Raw genomic sequence first — 18964 nt, 5'->3', positions numbered from 1 at the left:
AAATGAAGGGCAAATACTAAAGGTGTTCGCAGCCCGATTTTGATGGTTTTTATGTCAAATCACGAGCTAAACCGTTGGTAACGATTTTGGTTAGTGGAAACTGAAATCTAACCGTTAAAAATTTAAACCAAATCAAACCACACTATTAGCAATGATTTGGTTCCGTCTGGTTTTCACGGTTTGGCCTTATTGATCCAAGTAATTTCAACACTGATATCTCCTACCTTAACTTCAAAAAAACCCACACAAACGAACACATAACACATGTGAGACTTACCATATCCATGTGAATCATGCCCTCTATCTCTATAATTATTCCATTATTGCTCACTAATAATGGTAGAATGAATGGCCCGGAGTCAAAAATGGATTCTGGCCAAACACTATTGATGAATCAATCCAATAATCAATTTCAAAATTTCCTTATATGAACGGTAGTTGGATTTGACGATTCTCCTATGGTTCCCTTAATTACGAATCTTATCTTACTATACTAATTGACAAAAATAATGAGGATGATGTGTCATAATCACATTCAATCTTAAGCTTAATACCTATAATTGCACATAGCCTAAGGGAGCTTCAAAATATGTTTTTAGCTTGTAAATTCTAATTGCCCATTGTCTCCCACTACACACCGTCTAATAGTCGAATTTAGAACCTTTTAGTAATCAATTGATTGTCTTTTATAAAATAAAGTTGAAAATGTGCATTACGCTGTAACAAAGATTATTAAAAATAACATACCTTATATTTTTATCATTTGAAATATCCCCACAACTAAGCTCCAATTCACATTTTAGAGTACTCTCCAAGACTCATTCCCATCGTTTACCCCAAATCACTCGATCAACCACTTCATTATCTTCCATCCACTCTCTAATCCCATGCCACCAATCCACCCAACACCTTCCAATCCCTAACAACCCACACACTCACGATGTCCGTACACGATCAAGCCGCAGTAGCCGTCCTCTCGCAAGTAGCCCTAGCCGCCGACGGCGCCGTACTCGGCCTAGCGTTAGCGTACATTGCCGTCCGCAGTGTCATCAAGTTCAAAACGACGTCGTCCGCTTTAACCAAAGTCAAAAACGCACCGTCCGTAACCGTCTCAGATCTCCGTTCCGTCATCGCTAATCCGTCCGATCAGGACGACACGTGTGCAGGTGCTTCGGTTGATGAGAAGCTGGTTATTGTTAGAGGAGTTGTGGAAACGAAGCCTGTTGGTAATGGAAACTGGAAGAAACAGAATGTTTTGGTGTCGCATGAGTCTAACGAGAAGGCGGTTATCGTGCAGAGGACGCAAACGGTATATATATTATATATTGCTTGTTTTGATATATTATCAGTTTATTGTTTGTTTTAGATTATGTTTATGTCTTGATTTATTGGAGGTGTTGTGAATTGTGATTGAACTAGGTTATGTGAACTTAGTTTGTTGTGCAAAATTAGGCAACGGACCGGGCGTTTAGTGAGCTGTTTGTGAACTGTTCAGCTTAGTTTAGTTTATGTTCGTTTATTTAATAAACGAACCAACGTGAAGTTGTGCAAAATTAGGCAGCGAATCGTGCGTTTAGTGAGCTGTTTGTGAACTGCTCAGCTTAGTTTAGTTTATGTTTGTTTATTTAATAAGCGAACCAACATGAACACATGCTTAGATTGTTCAATTTTGTTCGTTTATATGTTTGATTATATATTTTCATTAACATGATTTTTTCCAGAAGGTGTTGTGATTGAATTAGGTTATCTGAACTTAGTTTGTTGTGCAAAATTAGGCAATGAAACTGTACGTTTAGTGAGCTGTTTGTGAACTTTTCAGCTTAGTTTAGTTTATGCTCATTTATTTAATAAACGAACCAACGTGAAGTCGTACAAAATTAGGCAACGAACCGTACGCTTAGTGAGCTATCTGTGAACTGTTCAGCTTAGTTTAGTTTGTGTTAGTTTATTTAATAAACAAACCAACGTGAACACATGCTTAGATCGTTCATTTTTGTCTGTGAGTGTTTGTTTATGTTCTTTCATTTATGATCGTTTATATATTTTTCATTAACATGAATTTTTCCAGAAGGTTTTGTGATTAAACTAGGTTATCTGAACTTAGTTTGTCATGCAAAATTAGGCATGTAAATGAATCGTTTGTTATTAAAAAAAGCATGGTTATTTCAGAATTTGTTTATATTTTGATCCATTAGAGGTGTTGTGATTGAATTAGGTTATTTGAACTTAGTTTGGTATGCAAAATTAGGCCTGCAGACGAATCGCTCGTTTATTCAAAATTAGCATGATTATTTTCAGAATTTGTTTATATTTTGATCCATTAGAGGTGTTGTGATTGAACTAGGTTGTCTGAACTTAGTTTGCTGTGCAAAGTTAGGCCTGTAAATGAACCGAACGTTATTTTTATTCAAAATTAGCATGAATTGATTATTTTTTCATAATTTGTTTATATGTTGATCTATTAGAGGTGTTGTGATTGAATTAGGTTATTTGAACTTTGTGTGTTATGCAAAATTAAGCCTGTAAACGAACTGTTCGTTTAATCAAAATTAGCATGATTTTTTTCAAAATTTGTATATATGTTGATCCATTAGAGGTGTTGTGACTGAATTAGGTTATATGCATTTAGCTTGTTATGCAAAATTAGGCCTGTAGACGAAACTGAACGTTCACTGTACTGTTTGTGAGCCGCCTGGTGAGAAGTTCGTTTATTTAATTTATGAATAAATATGGACATAAAATTTTGTTCATTTGATTAAATGAACGAACATGAACACATGCTTCGTTTCTTCAAAGAATAAATATGGACATAAAATTCTGTTCATTTAATTAAATGAACGAACATGAACACATGATTCGTTTGTTCAGTTATGTTCATGAACATTCTTTTATGTTTGTTTTATCTTTGTTTGTTCATGTTCTTTCAGAATTTTTTTGTATGTTGATTTATTAGAGGTTTTGTGATTGAATTGTTTGTGTTGGTTCACGTTTGTTACTTTGTTCATATATGTGTGTTTGTGTCTGTGAACTGTTTATTTAGAGTTTAAAGAACGAACATAACCTAACACGAACATATTCATTTTTTAAATGAACGAACATAATATTTGTTCGATTAACTGTTCGTGTTCGTTTAAAGTTAAATGAACGAACACAAACATGCCCTTGTTCGTGTTTGCACGGTTTGTGTACAGACCTATGCAAACTTGCTCAACTAATAGATAAAATGATGTGGACTCTGGCTACTGTGATTTACTTATATCTAGAATTGATATGATGTATTATGCATATATAAATGGCAAGAATAACTTGACTGGCTTCTTGGCTGATGTATCAGATGTTTCTGTATCTTTGATTTTGAGTTTGAAGTGTGAATTATCTTTAATTGTTGCAGTGTATATACAACGAATGGAGAGGGTTTTTTGGATGGACTTCAGATGTTCGTTCCTTGTTTTCAAGACACTGGAAAGAGCAAGAAACTTCATCACTAAGAACGGTAACTTTAACAATTTTGTTACTTTGAGTTATGAGGACTTGTCGATGTTAATACAATTGTTTTGACATTATATTCATATATGGATTTAAAGTCACTTGGTCCTAACTTAGGTGCCTAGCAGAAAACACATAAATGAGTGGTACTTATATGTGTGGACAGTTAACAGTAGCATGCATGTTTTCATTTTACATTTGATATGAGTGCACTGGTTTTTTGTTCAGCTTGATAAACCATAATGAAAATGTAAATATAATTTTAGGGCACACCTTTTATCAGGCTCATTTGTCTTGAGATCTTAGCTCATAATGTGGCTGCTTTAGCTTTTGCACTCTCCAACCATCATAATCTTGTTTATTTGGTTTGATATTTTAGTTCAGATATTAGGATGGTCAAGTACATTGCCTGCGTTTCTAGCCTTTAGTTCAAGTATTTTATTTACTAATGTAGCGCGTCTTCAAGGTTCTAAATAATGTATGGTGTGTTATGTGCTTCACCAGATGTCTTTTCAATTGAGAAACTATTCTTCACTCTCTTTTTATTGCATCTGCTAATCTCACAAGATATTAATATCTATTGATTGTCATCTTCATCTGCAAGTGATGCCTTCAAAGCTACATTGTAATTGGATATTTTAAAATCTGCTCTGCATCCATGTTATTACTATATTGTTGATCAGAACTAACTTCTTTTAATCTATGAATGCCATCAATCTCACCAGTTTCTTGTTTGAGAGGCATACACTTGGATCGCATTTTTCAATATTGTTATCAATTAGCAATAGATGATTAGATGATTTTTCACATCAATATTCTAAACAATATTAATGAATAACATCCAATGCATTAATCTTTTCAGGATCAGTATGCTACTTAGACATGATACAGAGTTTTTGTGTGGTGCTTAATTACTTGTTAGTTTGAGTTTCTGTTATCTATTAAGACGTAAATTTACAACAGTTACTAATTTACTATTATAGTTTTATCTTTCACTTTATCTATTTATCATATCATTAAAAAGTGACCCCACTTCACTCCTGTTTTCACCACTAACTCTGCATCTAGCTTTTATATTATTGCAACAACTTAATGTAATACTATTTTTCTTAATGAACTTCATAATCTTACTTCAGAAATCAGAATTTGGTATGATATTCATAGATATAATTTTTTTCTTTATAGGTTCCTTTTATCCTTGTTGACGGGGGAATGTGGCCACAATCCGATTATCTAGTTGTAAACATGGAAGGCTCAAGGCATCCTTTACCTCTTACAACCGTATACCACAATTTGCAGCCCATTAGTGCTTCTCCTTACACCTTCCTTCAAGCATTTTTTGGTCATGAGTATCCGGTAAGTCCACACATTAATCTTCATGGTTTATCTTGTTACACTACATTGCAAGTTCTTTAATATTCTTATTTGATTTTGGTTTTATTAAATATTTCTTGGTGGTGTTGAAGGTTGGTCTTCTTGACGAAGAGAAAATTTTACCAGTTGGAAAGGAAATCACTGCAGTTGGCCTAGTCAGCATGAAAAATGGAACTCCTGAAGTCATGGCATGCAATGATCTACCTTTTTTCTTGTAAGGATATATCAACTGAATATCGTTTGCTAACGATATTGATTTCTGATGTATATATTTTCACACAACAAGAATCAGGTTTTGGGTTGTCGTATCTAACCTGTTTAGTAATTGGGTTGTGTTCGGGTTGGCCTGCTTAATTAAATGTGTTGCATTCATGTTGACCTGTTTAACCCATTTTTTAATCAAAAAGGTCAACCCGGAGTGTGCATGAAACCGATATAAAACTGAACCCAAACAAAAACCGGCGGTTTGATTTTTATAATTTCGCAAAAACCGAATTTTTGGTTCTGTTTTGCATGTAATTAAAACCGAAAGATTCCAACTGAATTAATGGAATTTTCATTTATTATTGTGAATTTTAAGTAATTTGTATTAATTTATAAGTAGTGTAACCCAAATATTTTAACCCAATTCTGTAATAATTAATTAATCAGTAGTTAACAAAAAGTTTTAGGCCTAATGCACTATTTTTAGCCAATTTTTTCGGCCCAAAAATTTCAAGCCCAAAAAACTGAAATGAAAACCGAACTGTTTTCAATAACTCAAACCGAATTTTCGGTTTTTCATTTGGTTTGAGCCTAAAATTGACCTAAAGTGACCCGTGCACACCCCTAGGTCAATCTCTTAACCCATTTATTAAAAACTCATCAACTCTTTTAACACATTTACAACTCGTTTACAACCCGCCAACCTATCAACCCGATCGACTCGGTTAGATAAATGAGTTTAATGGCTCATGTTAGGGTTAATGATTTTGACACGAATAAATATACGGGCAATGTTCAGGTTCAACCTGCTAAACCTGACACAATTGACGCCTCTTTGTAACAAACTGACTAACCAACCTACTGTTTCTTGCAAGAACAAATATGAGCAAAGCTAAAATGGTAATGGAACTCACCTTTAGGACAAAAGTTTTATTTTGGAGCGGAATTGTTGTGGGTTCACTTGCTACCGGTATCCTTGGCTACGCTATCGTAAGGTACTATAGCATTTTACTCCAAAAATAGGTTTAATGTCTATAATAATCATGTTAAATTGGCAGCTTTTAATCAACAGTTATGTCTTGTTATCAGGAACTGGAACAAATTGAAAGAATGGAGACAACGAAGGCTGATTCAGCAGCAAAGTGATGCTGAGGAGACCAATGAGACGGAAGCTGACCTGGCAGCAGAAGAAGACGGGGGTGCTGATGTTCCAGAAGGGCAGCTGTGTGTGATCTGCTTGATGAGACAGAGACGATCTGCATTTGTACCGTGTGGGCATTTGGTCTGTTGCCCGAGGTGCGCGCTTTCTGTTGAGCGGGATTTGGCTTCTAAATGCCCGGTTTGCAGACAGACGATTCGCAGTTCGGTTAGGATATATGAATCTTGAGGTGTATTTAGTTTGGGATTTTTGAGGTTGAAAGTATAGTAGAATGAAAACAGAATGTATATATGTGTATTTTGGCGACGGGTTTGTACTCTGGGGACGTTCAAGTATCATGGACTATTTGATGTTTGATTAATACATTAAGTTAATAGCTAATTGTCACTTTCTCTTTGTATGTGTCAAGTTAAGGCTTTATTTACGTCATCTACAAACGCGTGCAGTTAATATTAAATAATTATTATTTACTCATTTCCGTTTTCAATGAGGCTTCACAACGAACCAAAATGTATCCGTAATAGAGCTAAGATAAATCAGATATCTATATTTAAAGTTGCGTGTTTGAAATGTAACGTTTAAATTCTTACCTTATAACAAACGTGTTCTCTAAGGGCAGACACGCAGCGTTTTTTAAGTGCCTTGTGTTGAGCATGAATCAACTGCGCGCAACCAAGCACTAAAATTGTAATTTATTTCAGAATGTTTACGTTAATTTTGCGAAAGGTACGAATCCTCAAATACAAATAAAACGTAATGCGCCATGATCATTAAGTTCATAAGACTTACAAAACAGACCGGTAATATAATTAACACAAAGAATGATGTGAATACGAAATTAGAAGGTTTAATTAGCCGGTTCCACCAAGAACAGCCTTGAGCGCCTTCACGGTTGCATCATCAAGGATGGCAGTCGCCTCCACCAATTTCGATGGCAAATCATTCGCAAACAATGCAAAATCAAGAATTTGCAGGCCAGGCGTCGCACTACTAAAGCTTGCATATGCAACAGCCGTAACACCACCAGCATTCACCTGAAAATGCAACAAACCTTGTGGAAACACCATTAAATCACCCTTCTTCAACGTCTTCAAATAGACCGTATTAGCAGACGAGATAAAACCCGCTTGAATAAACCCTTGTGTCACCAAAAGGAGCTCGGACCCACCCGGGTGCGTGTGCATTGGGACCACACCACCAGGTTGTATGTCCAAACGGGCAATGGAGATCCCAAGCCCATTCACTCCAGGCAGTTGCTCAGCAAACGCTGGAGTGACAGCTGCTTTGATTATGTTGGAAGTGTTTCCAGCATATCGCAAACCCGTTAGACACAAAGTCATCTACTGTGACTGTGGCAACGGGTTTGCAAAAGTAGCCTGATGGGTTTTGCAGACCCTTCAGGTCTGCAACACAAAAGTCTTGCACCGCGGTGTGAGCCGAGAAGGTGAGGAGAAGATATGATTAAAAGAATGTGAATCATTTTCAATGAGAGTTGTGGGATTATGAGGTAATATTAGGTAATGTTATATAGTGAAGATATGATGAGTGTGGTTTAGGTTAAGTTGTAGGGAGAACCATGCAAAGCAAGTATAGCCATTGGATTTGAATCATTAGATAATCTATAAAGGAAAAATGTAAGTTGGTTTGGTAGTGACCACCATGTTCCAATATAGACAAGAACAGATAATACCTTTTGTTGAAGAAGTTTGTAGGAAAAGACAACTTTATATTTGCTATAATTTTTTCATGAATTCTGGACTGTTTAGACCATACGTAGTGGGGCGTTTTCCTCACCTAAAAAGCCCTCATAGCGCCAGGAACACCACCACAGGACGCTATGGGCTGTTTTTTTGTTGTTGTTGTTGGGGGGGGGGGGGGGGGGGGGGCTTCCCACAAAGCATCGGATGCGAGAAGAAGGTGTTTGTTGATTGGTTGGGTTGTTTATTTGTTTTTTTAAATATAAGAATAATAATAAAATAATAAGACTATGTGTAATGGAAGGTTGCAACATGAGAGAAATTTTGACACGTGATCAAGGGGACGATATGTAACCCATGGGGCGGTGTTGTAGTCCTTTGCAGCCCCATATTTATTTATTTATTATTTTTATGTTAACACACACACACTACGACATAGATTTGTCGCCCCCCCCAAAAAAAAAACATATCGCCTATTTGTAGTCCGGAGACGGTGTTTAAACAATTGCTCAAATTAATTTAAATTGTGAAAGTTTTTCCTTACATTTAACGATTTGATTTACTTTGTTTTAATTGTAAAAACACAACTTAAATTAATTTGAGCAATTATTTAAACATTTAATTTACAAATTGCTGTAAATTTAATGCTAAGATTTATCACTACCTCTCAATTAGTTTTCCTATAAAAAGGGCCTATCCATTTTGCTCTTAAAAGAGTTTTATCTTTCGGACTTAGCTGACCATCATATTTTTGATCAATTCCGCGATTAGAAGATGAAGAACACGTAATTATATTAATCATGAATATGTGAGTTTGGTTTAAGCAGGCATGGAATTCGTCATGATCTTGATGATGTCGGGTTTCATACCTGCTTATACTGGATTCACAGGTACACGATTAATATAACTTGTGAGAATAGTACTTTTTGCATAAACATCCCCTTGATTATTTTCATACATTTATTGGTTAATTACAGATATTTCAACTATATCTCTTATTTATTTAGAAATAAGATACATGAATTGTAAACTAATGCAAATTCCTAACATATATCCATTTATTTACGTATATCCGGTTTATTACACCCCCACAGTGAAAGTGAGAGGAGGTCGTATGCTTATACTGGAGCAAAAATCACTAGACAAAATCTTCGGCAAGCCTTTTGTGAAGATGTCAGCAATTTGGTACCATGACGGGACATTAGAATTCCAACATTACTGCGTTGAACTTGCTCGTGAAAAAAATGAATATCCAACTCAATGTGTTTAGTGCATTGATGCTGAACTGAATTACCTGGGAGATAAATAGCACAGAGCCAACAATAAAATTGAATAATTACCATTATAGGATATTACAAGTTGATCATTATAATTGAATAAATAATTACCAAGTATGCACTACACAGTACACACCTTCTAACCAGGACTAGAGTTTAACTTAATATCTATTCCATCTTTGAGCAAATAACAAGTTGACTGATAACAGAAATATCAGCTTAATTCTAAGTGATACTGTGGTCCTCAAAAGTGCACATGGCAATGGAGTTGAAAGTTTATAAGAAGACATGGTGAGACAGCTAATTACTAATAAGAGACTATGATTTTAGTCTCTCTACATTAGTGTATGGCCATATCTAGTTCCCCTCAAGGTAAGATGATCAATCAAAGAAAAAAATGGTCTACTTTTCCACGTGGTGTTTGTTGACATCTCGAAAGATCTTAGAATATTCGTCCATGAAATGTGATTTACGGAGCGTAAAATATACGCATTTTGTGATATTGATGCCCGAACCAAGCAATTTTCAAATATAAGACCATGTGTAGTCATAAATCATAATGTCCATCCACTGGAAATTTTGCGCCATGTGGCGTCTAGTTAGCTTTTCCGTTTTTTGCAAAAATGGGTGTAGTCATAATGTCCCTCACCTAGGCATATTGCGCCATGTGGCGCCCAGTTAGTTTTTCCAGTTTTTGTTTTTTTTAAATTTTTTTATAATTAAAATTTAATAAAAAAACTACATTAAAATTAAAAATAGAAACTACAAAAAAAACATAAAATTACTTAAAACAAATAAAAACTACTCAAGGTCGTATTTTTTTGTAAATTTCATATCTTCTCTTTTCGGCTAGGTGTTGGATTCTCGGGTCGGATTCAAGGAGGTCTCTCCTTAAAACCTCGAGGTCGGTGTCAATTTGCCTCACTAAAATAACATCGGCGACCTTTTTATTAACTTGAAGACGAGGTCTTAGACCGTTTTGATGGCCTTTGAGCGGACCTAGGTACCGGTGTTACCGGTACAAAAACTATTATATATGTACTTTATATATTTATAAAGTTGAGTGACACTATATATTTTTGGACTGACGATATCTATTAGAAAGTTGAGTGGCACAAACTTAACAGAAATATTACCCTTGGTCTAGTGATTAGTAATGAATGTTTAAGCATCCACCACCTATATTGTGTTTTTATTGTGATAAGGCTGGGTTTTTTTTTGCTAGCTTATATGACAAAACTTTTAACTCTTGTTTATTTGATTTTTTTCGGATTGATTTCATTTCAAATCAAGATGGGCAACCCGTTGCACGAGGCTCTTGCATGAGCAGAATAAGGGGGTGTCCGGCCAACCTGGGTATGAGCAGAATAAGGGGGGTGCCCACGACTTGGACCCATGACTTATAGGTCAGATGATACCATTACTCCAAGGCAGGAGTGAAGCTTAGCCAACCCGGGCCCCCCTGTTTTTTTTTCCGCAGTGGTGTAAATTTACATGTTTTCGTCCGAAATTTTTTTTACATAGTGTAAATTTACTTGTTTTTGACTTAAAATTTGAGCCCCCCCCCCCCCCCAAGAAACTCATCCAAGCTTCGCCACTGCTCCAAGGTTTACCCCTTTTCAAATCAATATGCACTTCCGATGTTTAATTGTTCTTTCATGTTTGTGTCTTGAATAGGTTGCTTGGATTAACAGAAATTAATAATTCAATATGATTTCTTAAAACTCATCATACAATTAAGCTTCTGGTTGTTGATTAACTTCAATGTACACCAACTTGAATAAACTATTCTAATGGCTAACTTCAAAGTCTTCAATGTAACACCAATTTGAATAAACTATTCTATTGACTTAATACAAGATTAGGTGAAAACTCAAATAAATTATTCTAATAGCATATATTGAAATTTTGGTCAATTTTTTGAGCCAACCGGTGGAGTAAGTTCTTTGAATACCCAAAGACCGAAACACAGTGGCACTGTTAAAACCTTTGGGCCCGCCATGTAATTCTATCTAACCTTCTGATATTGTGATTTCATAGCATTATTCAGATTTAAGTAGTAACCACTCAGAATAATGAAAACGGGTTGTATTTGTCGAGAAAGCGAAATGATAAGAATACAACCTTCATCAAGTATCTTGAGAAAACGATAACCGTGTCATGCTTTTCATCATCCAAGAAGGCAAGAACTAGGCCAACAGATCTTATTGATACAAAAGATGAATGTACAATTATACATAGAAGAGAAGCCTTAACTTACAGACGGAGATCGAGGTCCCAGAAGTCGTTGCTATGCTTGCTCTGTCAACTTTTCAAACTGGTCTTTCCAGTTCAGAACGTTTTCTTCCCCATTAACAACCTGTAGTTAAACATGATTCCATGATTCTTTATTTCAAGATAACCTTCAACGCCACATGTAGGGCCGTAAACGAACCAAGCATTCAGCAAACAGTTCATGAACCGTTTGGTTATGTTCGTTTGATTAATAAACAAACAAACATGAACAAGAAATTTCGTTTGATTAGTTAAACAAAAGAACATGAACAAAGCCCCCGTCCGTGAAATTGTGTTCGTGAACGCTCTGTAATGTGTTCACGAACGCTCGTTTTACATGTTATTCATGAAAGTTTTTTTTTTACATTTAGGTATTTTATCTAAGCGTTTTATACTTTAAATTATTACCCTCGACATAAAAATATGAAACCATATTTTCACATTGTTCTCATTTTCATCCTCATTATTTACATTGATGAATACATGACCTCGATCTCTAGACTCCACCAGTTTTATATGTGTTCATTTGTGTTCGTGAACACATTCATTAACTCATTTCCTTAATGAACGAACACGAACATAAATCCCGTTCGGTGAGTGTTGATGAACCGTTCGTGCACACATTATTTCCTTAACAAGCGAACATGAACAAAGCCTTGTTCGTGATCATTCTGTTCGTTTGCAGCCCTAGCCACATGCACAGCTCAAGCTATGATTTACCTGGTCCCACCGGTTAGCGGTGTATAGGTGGGCCCCAGTGAGTTTTCCGATAACAGATTCTCACAGTTCCCCATAAAAAGATAATATTTACAGAATCCTAGCATAGACTTATCATTTTGAAAGAATCTATTATTAACCAACCTCAAATACCAATTGTTTTTCTGGCACTACATCAAGAGCTTCAATGCATATGAATGCAGCATCTTCCTTGCTAAGACTCCCATTTGTGGTACAACCCTGTTATTTGTAACATTAAAGTATTAAACCAATTTCCAGAATTACCCTTTTGAGAATGAAAATAGTGCAAAAATATACCTTCTCAAAACCGAAACCTGGCTTGCCCCCGCGATCATTAGTTAGTGCCCCGGTTCTGACTATAGTGTATGGAATTCCCGAGGCGGCTACCATGGATTCATCTTGCTCCGCAAGATTCTTTGCATTACTATTCATGATTGCTTGAACACCACTACTTGCTCTATAAACGGACAACTGCAGCATTGTTAAACCACCATCTATAACACACACTACATCTATCAGCCCGTGCAAACTACAATTACGGGTGTAAATGAGCCAAGCCGCTCTTGAGTTACTCCAAATCAGCTTGCGAAGAGCTCGAATTGAGTCGAGTTTAAATGACCTCGAGCTCAGGTCCAACCAATAAATAAGCTTGCTTATTAAATGAACCCGAGATCCAGCTTCACTTATCAAGCTCGACATGGCTCACGAGCCTAATACTTACAATTTTTTTATAAAATATATTAATATAATAAAATTATTTTATGTGTAAGATTATGATAAAAATAACTAAACAATATATATTATAAAATATGTGTTTGGATCAAATACAAATGACTTTTATCGTGAGAAGTGTACAAATAACTAGAGTAATTATGCTAGCTTACTCTATAACTTTTGAACTAGAGTAATTTTATTTTTTATAACATAATTACTCTAGTTCAAAACCGTAATTACTCTAGTTATTTGTATGTTTAGTAGGTTAATTTTATTTGTACCGGATCTCACCCCATAAAATATATATGACAAAAATTATTATACATGCATATAAATTAATTAATAAATATTAAATGAGCTCGAGCTTTAGATATAGAGATCTATACAATCCGAGCTCAGAGCCTTAGTAAGCAAGCCGGGCTCAAGATCGGCTCATTTACCCTGTAACTACAAAAGTAAATGGGCTGAAATTGGCATCTCTGACAAGGAGATAAATAGTACCTGAGATAATATAACCACATGTTGTACCCCCTTCAAGCTCTCAACTTTAGATAGAAAACCTTCCTGCAAAGAAACATACGTACCAAATGATTCAGCTTGCATAAATGCTCGTATAAGGTGAAGTTAAAAGAAAAAGAGTCAGAGTTTTGAAAATCATACATTGGGACAAATAACTGCACGAACACCTCTCAGGGATTTCTTTACAAAAGAGGAATCCTTTGGATCTCCGGTAATTGACTTCAAACATAACCAAAATTGAATGTTATGCAAGGTGTTTGATCAAAGTAAACAATGTTAATGACATTTGAAAAAGTAAATCTACTAACCTCAACATAAGTACCGAATGATTCCATTGCAGCACGCTTGTCCTTCACCAGTGCTTTAACTCTAATTCGTTTGATTATCAAAGACAATATAATAGTCTGCAAAAGTTAAAATCGTATGGGACTTAAACAGGAAACTACACATCTAAATTTTCAACAAAAAAAAAAGAAAAAAAAGAGAAAAATGTAAAGAACGAAACTAAGACATCACAAACCTGACCAATCTCGTTATCACCATCAGTGACCAAAACTGCATCCCTAACCTCATCTTCTTCTGTTTTCACAGTGATGAAAATGGTTTAGCTAACAAATGAAAGAAAATAATAATAATAATAATAATAATAATAATAATAATAATAATAATAATAATAATAACTAACTCAGTTGTTCCTGTAGATTACCTGAAGATTTATCTGTTTCCATCGAAATGAATTTATCTTCGGCAGAAGGATCAGGTGCTCCATACCATTTCCTTAACTTAGGCCCCCCTACACTATCAAAAACCACGTCAAATACAGGTACGCTTGGTTAGACTAGATGACGTATAAGCTAAGATACATGCACCGTGCTCGATCCAATCTCAACAACTTGTCCTTGAATTTGGGGCATCAGACTAAGCCTAATTCCCACTTACACCATTGTAAGCACATAGAGTAACACGATTAACTGAAGTATTGGTAACCATGGAACCATTTAATGCGATCTTTATAACCCATGTAATCAGAAATGAATATTATGCAAGGTGTTTAATCAAACTAAACATTAAAAGTCATGTAATCATCACAATCATGTATAAGATGATGCATCTTAAGCATGGCTTAAAAGAACTCTCACCTGCAACACTGTTGAATGTCCCCCTAAAGGATCATATCCAACCTAAAGGCAAGTAGTCAAAGTGCTACATTTAGGGGAGTAAAAGAGCCGAGACCGAACTTGTCTAGGCTTGAGCTCGACTCGTGAGTAGTTTTTAATGCTCGAGCTCGGTTCGGGCTCGACTTGTTTATTATTAATTAATTATTTTACTTTAATTTATACTTACTTTTTGTATATATTTTAATTGTATCTTATATATAACATAATATATATTAACTACTTATTTGTTTCATAATTTTACATATAATCATAATTACTATAAAAGTATATATTTAAAATATCTAAGCAGTTAATGCGGAAAAATATCGATATCGTTCAAGGACCGATATTTCAGATATTAGTTATCGCGAATTCACGATGAGATACCAAGGGACAGATAACAGATATAATGGTGATATATCGGTGATATCCGGTGTTGATAAAATCCCATCTATGCACCGATTAATCCCCGATTAATCGCTAGTCCCCACTTCATTGATTAATTTTGGGCTAATCGGCCAATTAATCGGTTAATGGTCAAATCAGGCCAAATCAGACTTAAAAAGCCTTTTCTGATTAGGTTCTGGCCAAAATCGGCGGTTTCCGACGAGATTCCAACCAAAATCAGCGGTTTACGGCGAGATTCCTTTAAAAATCATGTTTTTTTAGCGAGATTCCAGCCAATTTCCAGCCTGAATGTGTTTGTGTATGTATAAATATGAAAGTTACATATAAAAATGCATGTTTATATATAAAACTAAAAATTATACATTAAAGTCCGAACTTATTAATATCCCGATTAATCGCTAGTCCTAGCAATTTTTACAACACCGGTGATATTGATTGCATAGTAAATTATTAATATAAAAGTTATGTAAATTATAAATAATAGCATGGGCCCGGGCTTGTTAATTACACAAGGCTCGGCTCAATTCAAGCTTTTAAGAGCGGAGCTCGAGTATCTCACTAGCATCTTGGATAATCTCGCAATTCTCCAAATGAGTTACAGCCAATTGATCAAGGGAACAAAATGCAGGAAGATTAGAATACCTTCGATATAGTCGAGAATGACGTCGAAGAAACCCGGTTTTCCTTTCTTGGATGCGAAGCAGATAACGGAACGGTTTCTGGCATTTGAATTTGGAAGAAGATTATTATTATATTTGTAGTGTGAAGAATGTAAGTATAAGTATGAAGATATTGATGACGAAGGTAGCACGGCAGCCATTGATGATTGATGATTTGGTGAGCAAAGTCGTTATGGGCTTATGGCTTCTTTCAAGTTTCATCCATCCGTTTTTTGGATATTGCGAGTGGGCAAATAAACCGTGTTCGGAACCAGCTGTGTAATTTTCTTCACCTAACCGGTTAACTGAATTGAAATTGGTCAAAACCGGGCAAAAATCGGTCAAAACCCGAACCGAAACTGACTGTAACATTGTAAGGAACTAATATCAACCCGAACCAAAACCGGTTATAAACCCGTTTTGACTTTTGTTGACTAAACCGAACCGGTTTCAAGTTTCAACCCAAACCGATTTTGAGTTTTAAACCGGTTTGTGCACCTCTAGTCACGAGTTTAGTCATGACTCACCATATTTACGACCTTACGCAAGTTCTAGTCTCCTAATCAGTGTCGTAAAAATTCTGACTAGACGCTGATAAATCCAATTTGTCCAAGATTGGTCAAAATTGAAGATTTTATACATAAAATTTGGAATATATATGTATATTTGAAAATTAGTATCTATAATAATTGAGAAGTTTGATGTCGTCAAGTCCCGATTGGGCCACTTGGCGACACCATATTGGTTGTTGAAATTTTTTTTTGTTCCGGTAATGTAACAAATATAACGAAATGAAGTTGCTACACCACCATTGGGCCATTTGGCGCAATGGTGCACCATATTACTCTAAATTGTTTAGGCTATTTTTTACTTCAGATACTGAACGTAAACGGACCGAATGCCAGTTTTTTAGTTCCAGTATCGTAACGAACGCAACGAAAACCGACCAAATCCGCGTAGACTCACCGCATTTTGTTTTAATTATGGTGCTATAACGAGCGTAACGTAAACCAATCAAACGTGGATTTTTTTTAGTTCCAATATCGTAACAAATGTGACGTAAAAGACCGAATTTGCGTGGACTCACTGTCTTAATGCCCGAGATTGACAACACTCGGGTCTTCCTAACACCCAATTTTTACCGACTGGCAATACCCCATTGGTACACCTCAATTTTTATATATTTTTTGTTTTATTTTTGATTTTTAGTTCTGGTATCATAATGCATGCAACCGAAACCGGTCGTATTCATGTCGACTTACAGCCTCAACGCAGGGGACTGACAACGCTTGGGTTTATCACTGCGCGGGTTTTACTAGACCTGCCCCAGCACAACGCACTGGATAAACCACTAGTTTACATTTAAATTCCAATGTAATTAATCTCGACTAATCCCTATTAATCCCAATTACTCACGAGGGCCTACCCCACCGTCTGACTAGCACCTAACACTTGATACAACCCTGCCCCTAACAGTGATGCTACACATATTTCCAAGCACACACATAAGCTGGAATTTAAACTTGGGACCTCATATAAGGAAAGCCCGCGTAACCACCTCACCAAAGTGAAGATGAGATGTATAGCTATTTAATCAGGGAAAATTACCAAAATAAAATATACATAGTTGACTAAGATTTTACAGAAATAAAGTTGGATGTTGAAACGGGTATTTGGGATATCCATCTTAACATGAGTACTACCATGTGAGTATTACCAAACATCGATCATCATCAACTGAGACGGCTAGTCTTTTGACCTTAGCTTGCCCTTTTGGGCACTAAAAATTATAAAAAGTATGATGGGACCCACCTTCATATAAATTAGGAAGCTACATGGTGTAGCTAGCAAACGAAATTAATGTCCGCCATCTGCTTGATTTGTCACCCTTGCTACATAGACTTCTAGCCAGACATAAAAGATGTTGGCTTATTCGGCACCTTACGACCTTAGCTGGCTCATGAGACTTCTCAACTCGGCTTAGCTAACTTTTGTAAATTTAAAAGTAAAAATTGTTTTTAAAAATTATTAAAAAGTCTTTCTTACCTATAAATAGAAACACACTTTTTTGGAAATTTTTACCAAACCTGCTTTTGCATAAAACATTCTAATTTGGAAAAGTTTTAACAAAACTATATATAATGTAACCTACTGTCTTTTCTTTAAAAACCTCCCAAATTTAATTTTGAACTTTAATTGTTAGAAGTGGTGGTCTCCATGGTCGGTCATGGTCCCATACAGGATTCGGCTGACGTCTAGAGAACGGTCTTGGGAACGGCCTAAAATATTTTAAAATTTTATATATATAATTTTTTTAACCTTGATTAATGAAATGTGCATAAAATGACTGAAAAAAAAACAATAAGGGCAAAAAATATATATATATATATATATGAACAAATCCATTAAACAATAGGTACTCATCTTGGGCACTCGAAATCTCATAGACAACCTGTGGTGGTTTTGGAAAACATCTCGAAGGTGGCGGTATATACTAACTACAACACCAAAAGCAAACACCATATATAAGATTATTTGTAGTTAAGAATGGCGAGGGCGTCACCATCATCCCATGCCACATTTTAACATCCCAAACACCACTACACAGACTTTAACAAAGGAGACACCAAATTTTAGTTCACCAAAGCTTTAATGGGTGTCAGAGACGGGATTCATCACCAATCACACATTTTTATTTTTTATTTTTCAATCAAACTTTCAGTTAAAACCACTACACAAAAGTCAAATGATGATCTTGTTAAATCGTTACTCACCACCAATGTTGTTGAGACCACCGGCCGGCCAAACCGGTCCGACCCGGATTCGGCCCACTGACCGGTCTGATTCTATGCAGTTCACTCGGTTCACAGAGAACCGGCCGGTCCAAACCAGTCCGCCTGGAAAACTAGACCGGTTGAACCGGTTTTACTATAAAATATATATATATATATTTTTTATTTTCAGCCCTAACCGTCATTTTTTAGACGAAAGTTGTTCGATCGATCGGACCTATCCGCCCGGTTCCCTGTCTGATTAAGTTATGAAAACATTGCTCAGCACGTGATTGAGCTTACTCAAACAATATTGAGCTTTTAAAGCAAAGTTTTGGTGACTTCACTTTCGACTCAATACGCTATAACTTATAAAGTCATCCGGACGCCAACCCCACCTCTCTCAACCCAATTTATACTTCACTTTCAATTCCGAAGCACACCATTTGTTTTCCACTAATAAACACCCAGTACCAAAAAAGCCCAATTGTACTTGAATTCATTCATTCCAGTTAATCAAATCTTCA

General features: G+C 35.8%; 2 protein-coding genes and 1 pseudogene across 2 annotated transcripts; 1 reads left to right on the top strand and 2 right to left on the bottom strand.

Moving 5' to 3' along the window:
• The first annotated feature begins 937 nt into the window (after positions 1-937).
• LOC143594815 (E3 ubiquitin-protein ligase SPL2-like) lies at positions 938-6540 on the top strand. Its single transcript, XM_077074035.1, has 6 exons — positions 938-1309; positions 3392-3493; positions 4672-4842; positions 4953-5074; positions 5940-6059; positions 6154-6540. The coding sequence occupies exons 1-6, from the start codon at positions 941-943 to the stop codon at positions 6449-6451; spliced, it is 1182 nt and encodes a 393-aa protein (XP_076930150.1). The 5' UTR covers positions 938-940; the 3' UTR covers positions 6452-6540.
• A 450-nt stretch (positions 6541-6990) lies between these two features.
• On the bottom strand, positions 6991-7703 carry LOC143594814 (auxin-binding protein ABP19a-like; annotated as a pseudogene).
• A 3678-nt stretch (positions 7704-11381) lies between these two features.
• On the bottom strand, positions 11382-15827 carry LOC143594819 (uncharacterized). The gene is made up of 9 exons (XM_077074037.1): positions 15650-15827; positions 14149-14235; positions 13963-14021; positions 13751-13846; positions 13584-13661; positions 13425-13487; positions 12507-12680; positions 12333-12428; positions 11382-11556 (listed from the first exon to the last, which is right to left on the bottom strand). The coding sequence occupies exons 1-9, from the start codon at positions 15825-15827 to the stop codon at positions 11488-11490; spliced, it is 900 nt and encodes a 299-aa protein (XP_076930152.1). The 3' UTR covers positions 11382-11487.
• Positions 15828-18964: the final 3137 nt, after the last annotated feature.

The sequence above is a fragment of the Bidens hawaiensis genome, unplaced genomic scaffold (genome assembly GCF_021521415.1).
Source record: "Bidens hawaiensis isolate Kalapana, Puna unplaced genomic scaffold, B.hawaiensis_p1.1 tig00044218_1, whole genome shotgun sequence".
NCBI classification, from domain to species: domain Eukaryota; kingdom Viridiplantae; phylum Streptophyta; class Magnoliopsida; order Asterales; family Asteraceae; genus Bidens; species Bidens hawaiensis.
This window is presented reverse-complemented; position numbering and strand designations above follow the sequence as displayed.

What these genes read in the sequence shown, in the direction of transcription:
- LOC143594815 (XM_077074035.1), top strand. Translation starts at nt 941, where the DNA reads ATGTCCGTACACGATCAAGCCGCAGTAGCCGTCCTCTCGCAAGTAGCC. An exon ending in AAACTTCATCACTAAGAACG is followed by an intron (nt 3,494 to 4,671) that starts GTAACTTTAACA and finishes TTTTCTTTATAG; the next exon opens with GTTCCTTTTATCCTTGTTGA. An exon ending in TTTTTGGTCATGAGTATCCG is followed by an intron (nt 4,843 to 4,952) that starts GTAAGTCCACAC and finishes GTGGTGTTGAAG; the next exon opens with GTTGGTCTTCTTGACGAAGA.
- LOC143594819 (XM_077074037.1), bottom strand. Translation starts at nt 15,827, where the DNA reads ATGGCTGCCGTGCTACCTTCGTCATCAATATCTTCATACTTATACTTA. An exon ending in GGAAACAGATAAATCTTCAG is followed by an intron (nt 14,022 to 14,148) that starts GTAATCTACAGG and finishes CTGTGAAAACAG; the next exon opens with AAGAAGATGAGGTTAGGGAT. An exon ending in AAAAACAATTGGTATTTGAG is followed by an intron (nt 11,557 to 12,332) that starts GTTGGTTAATAA and finishes GTTTAACTACAG; the next exon opens with GTTGTTAATGGGGAAGAAAA.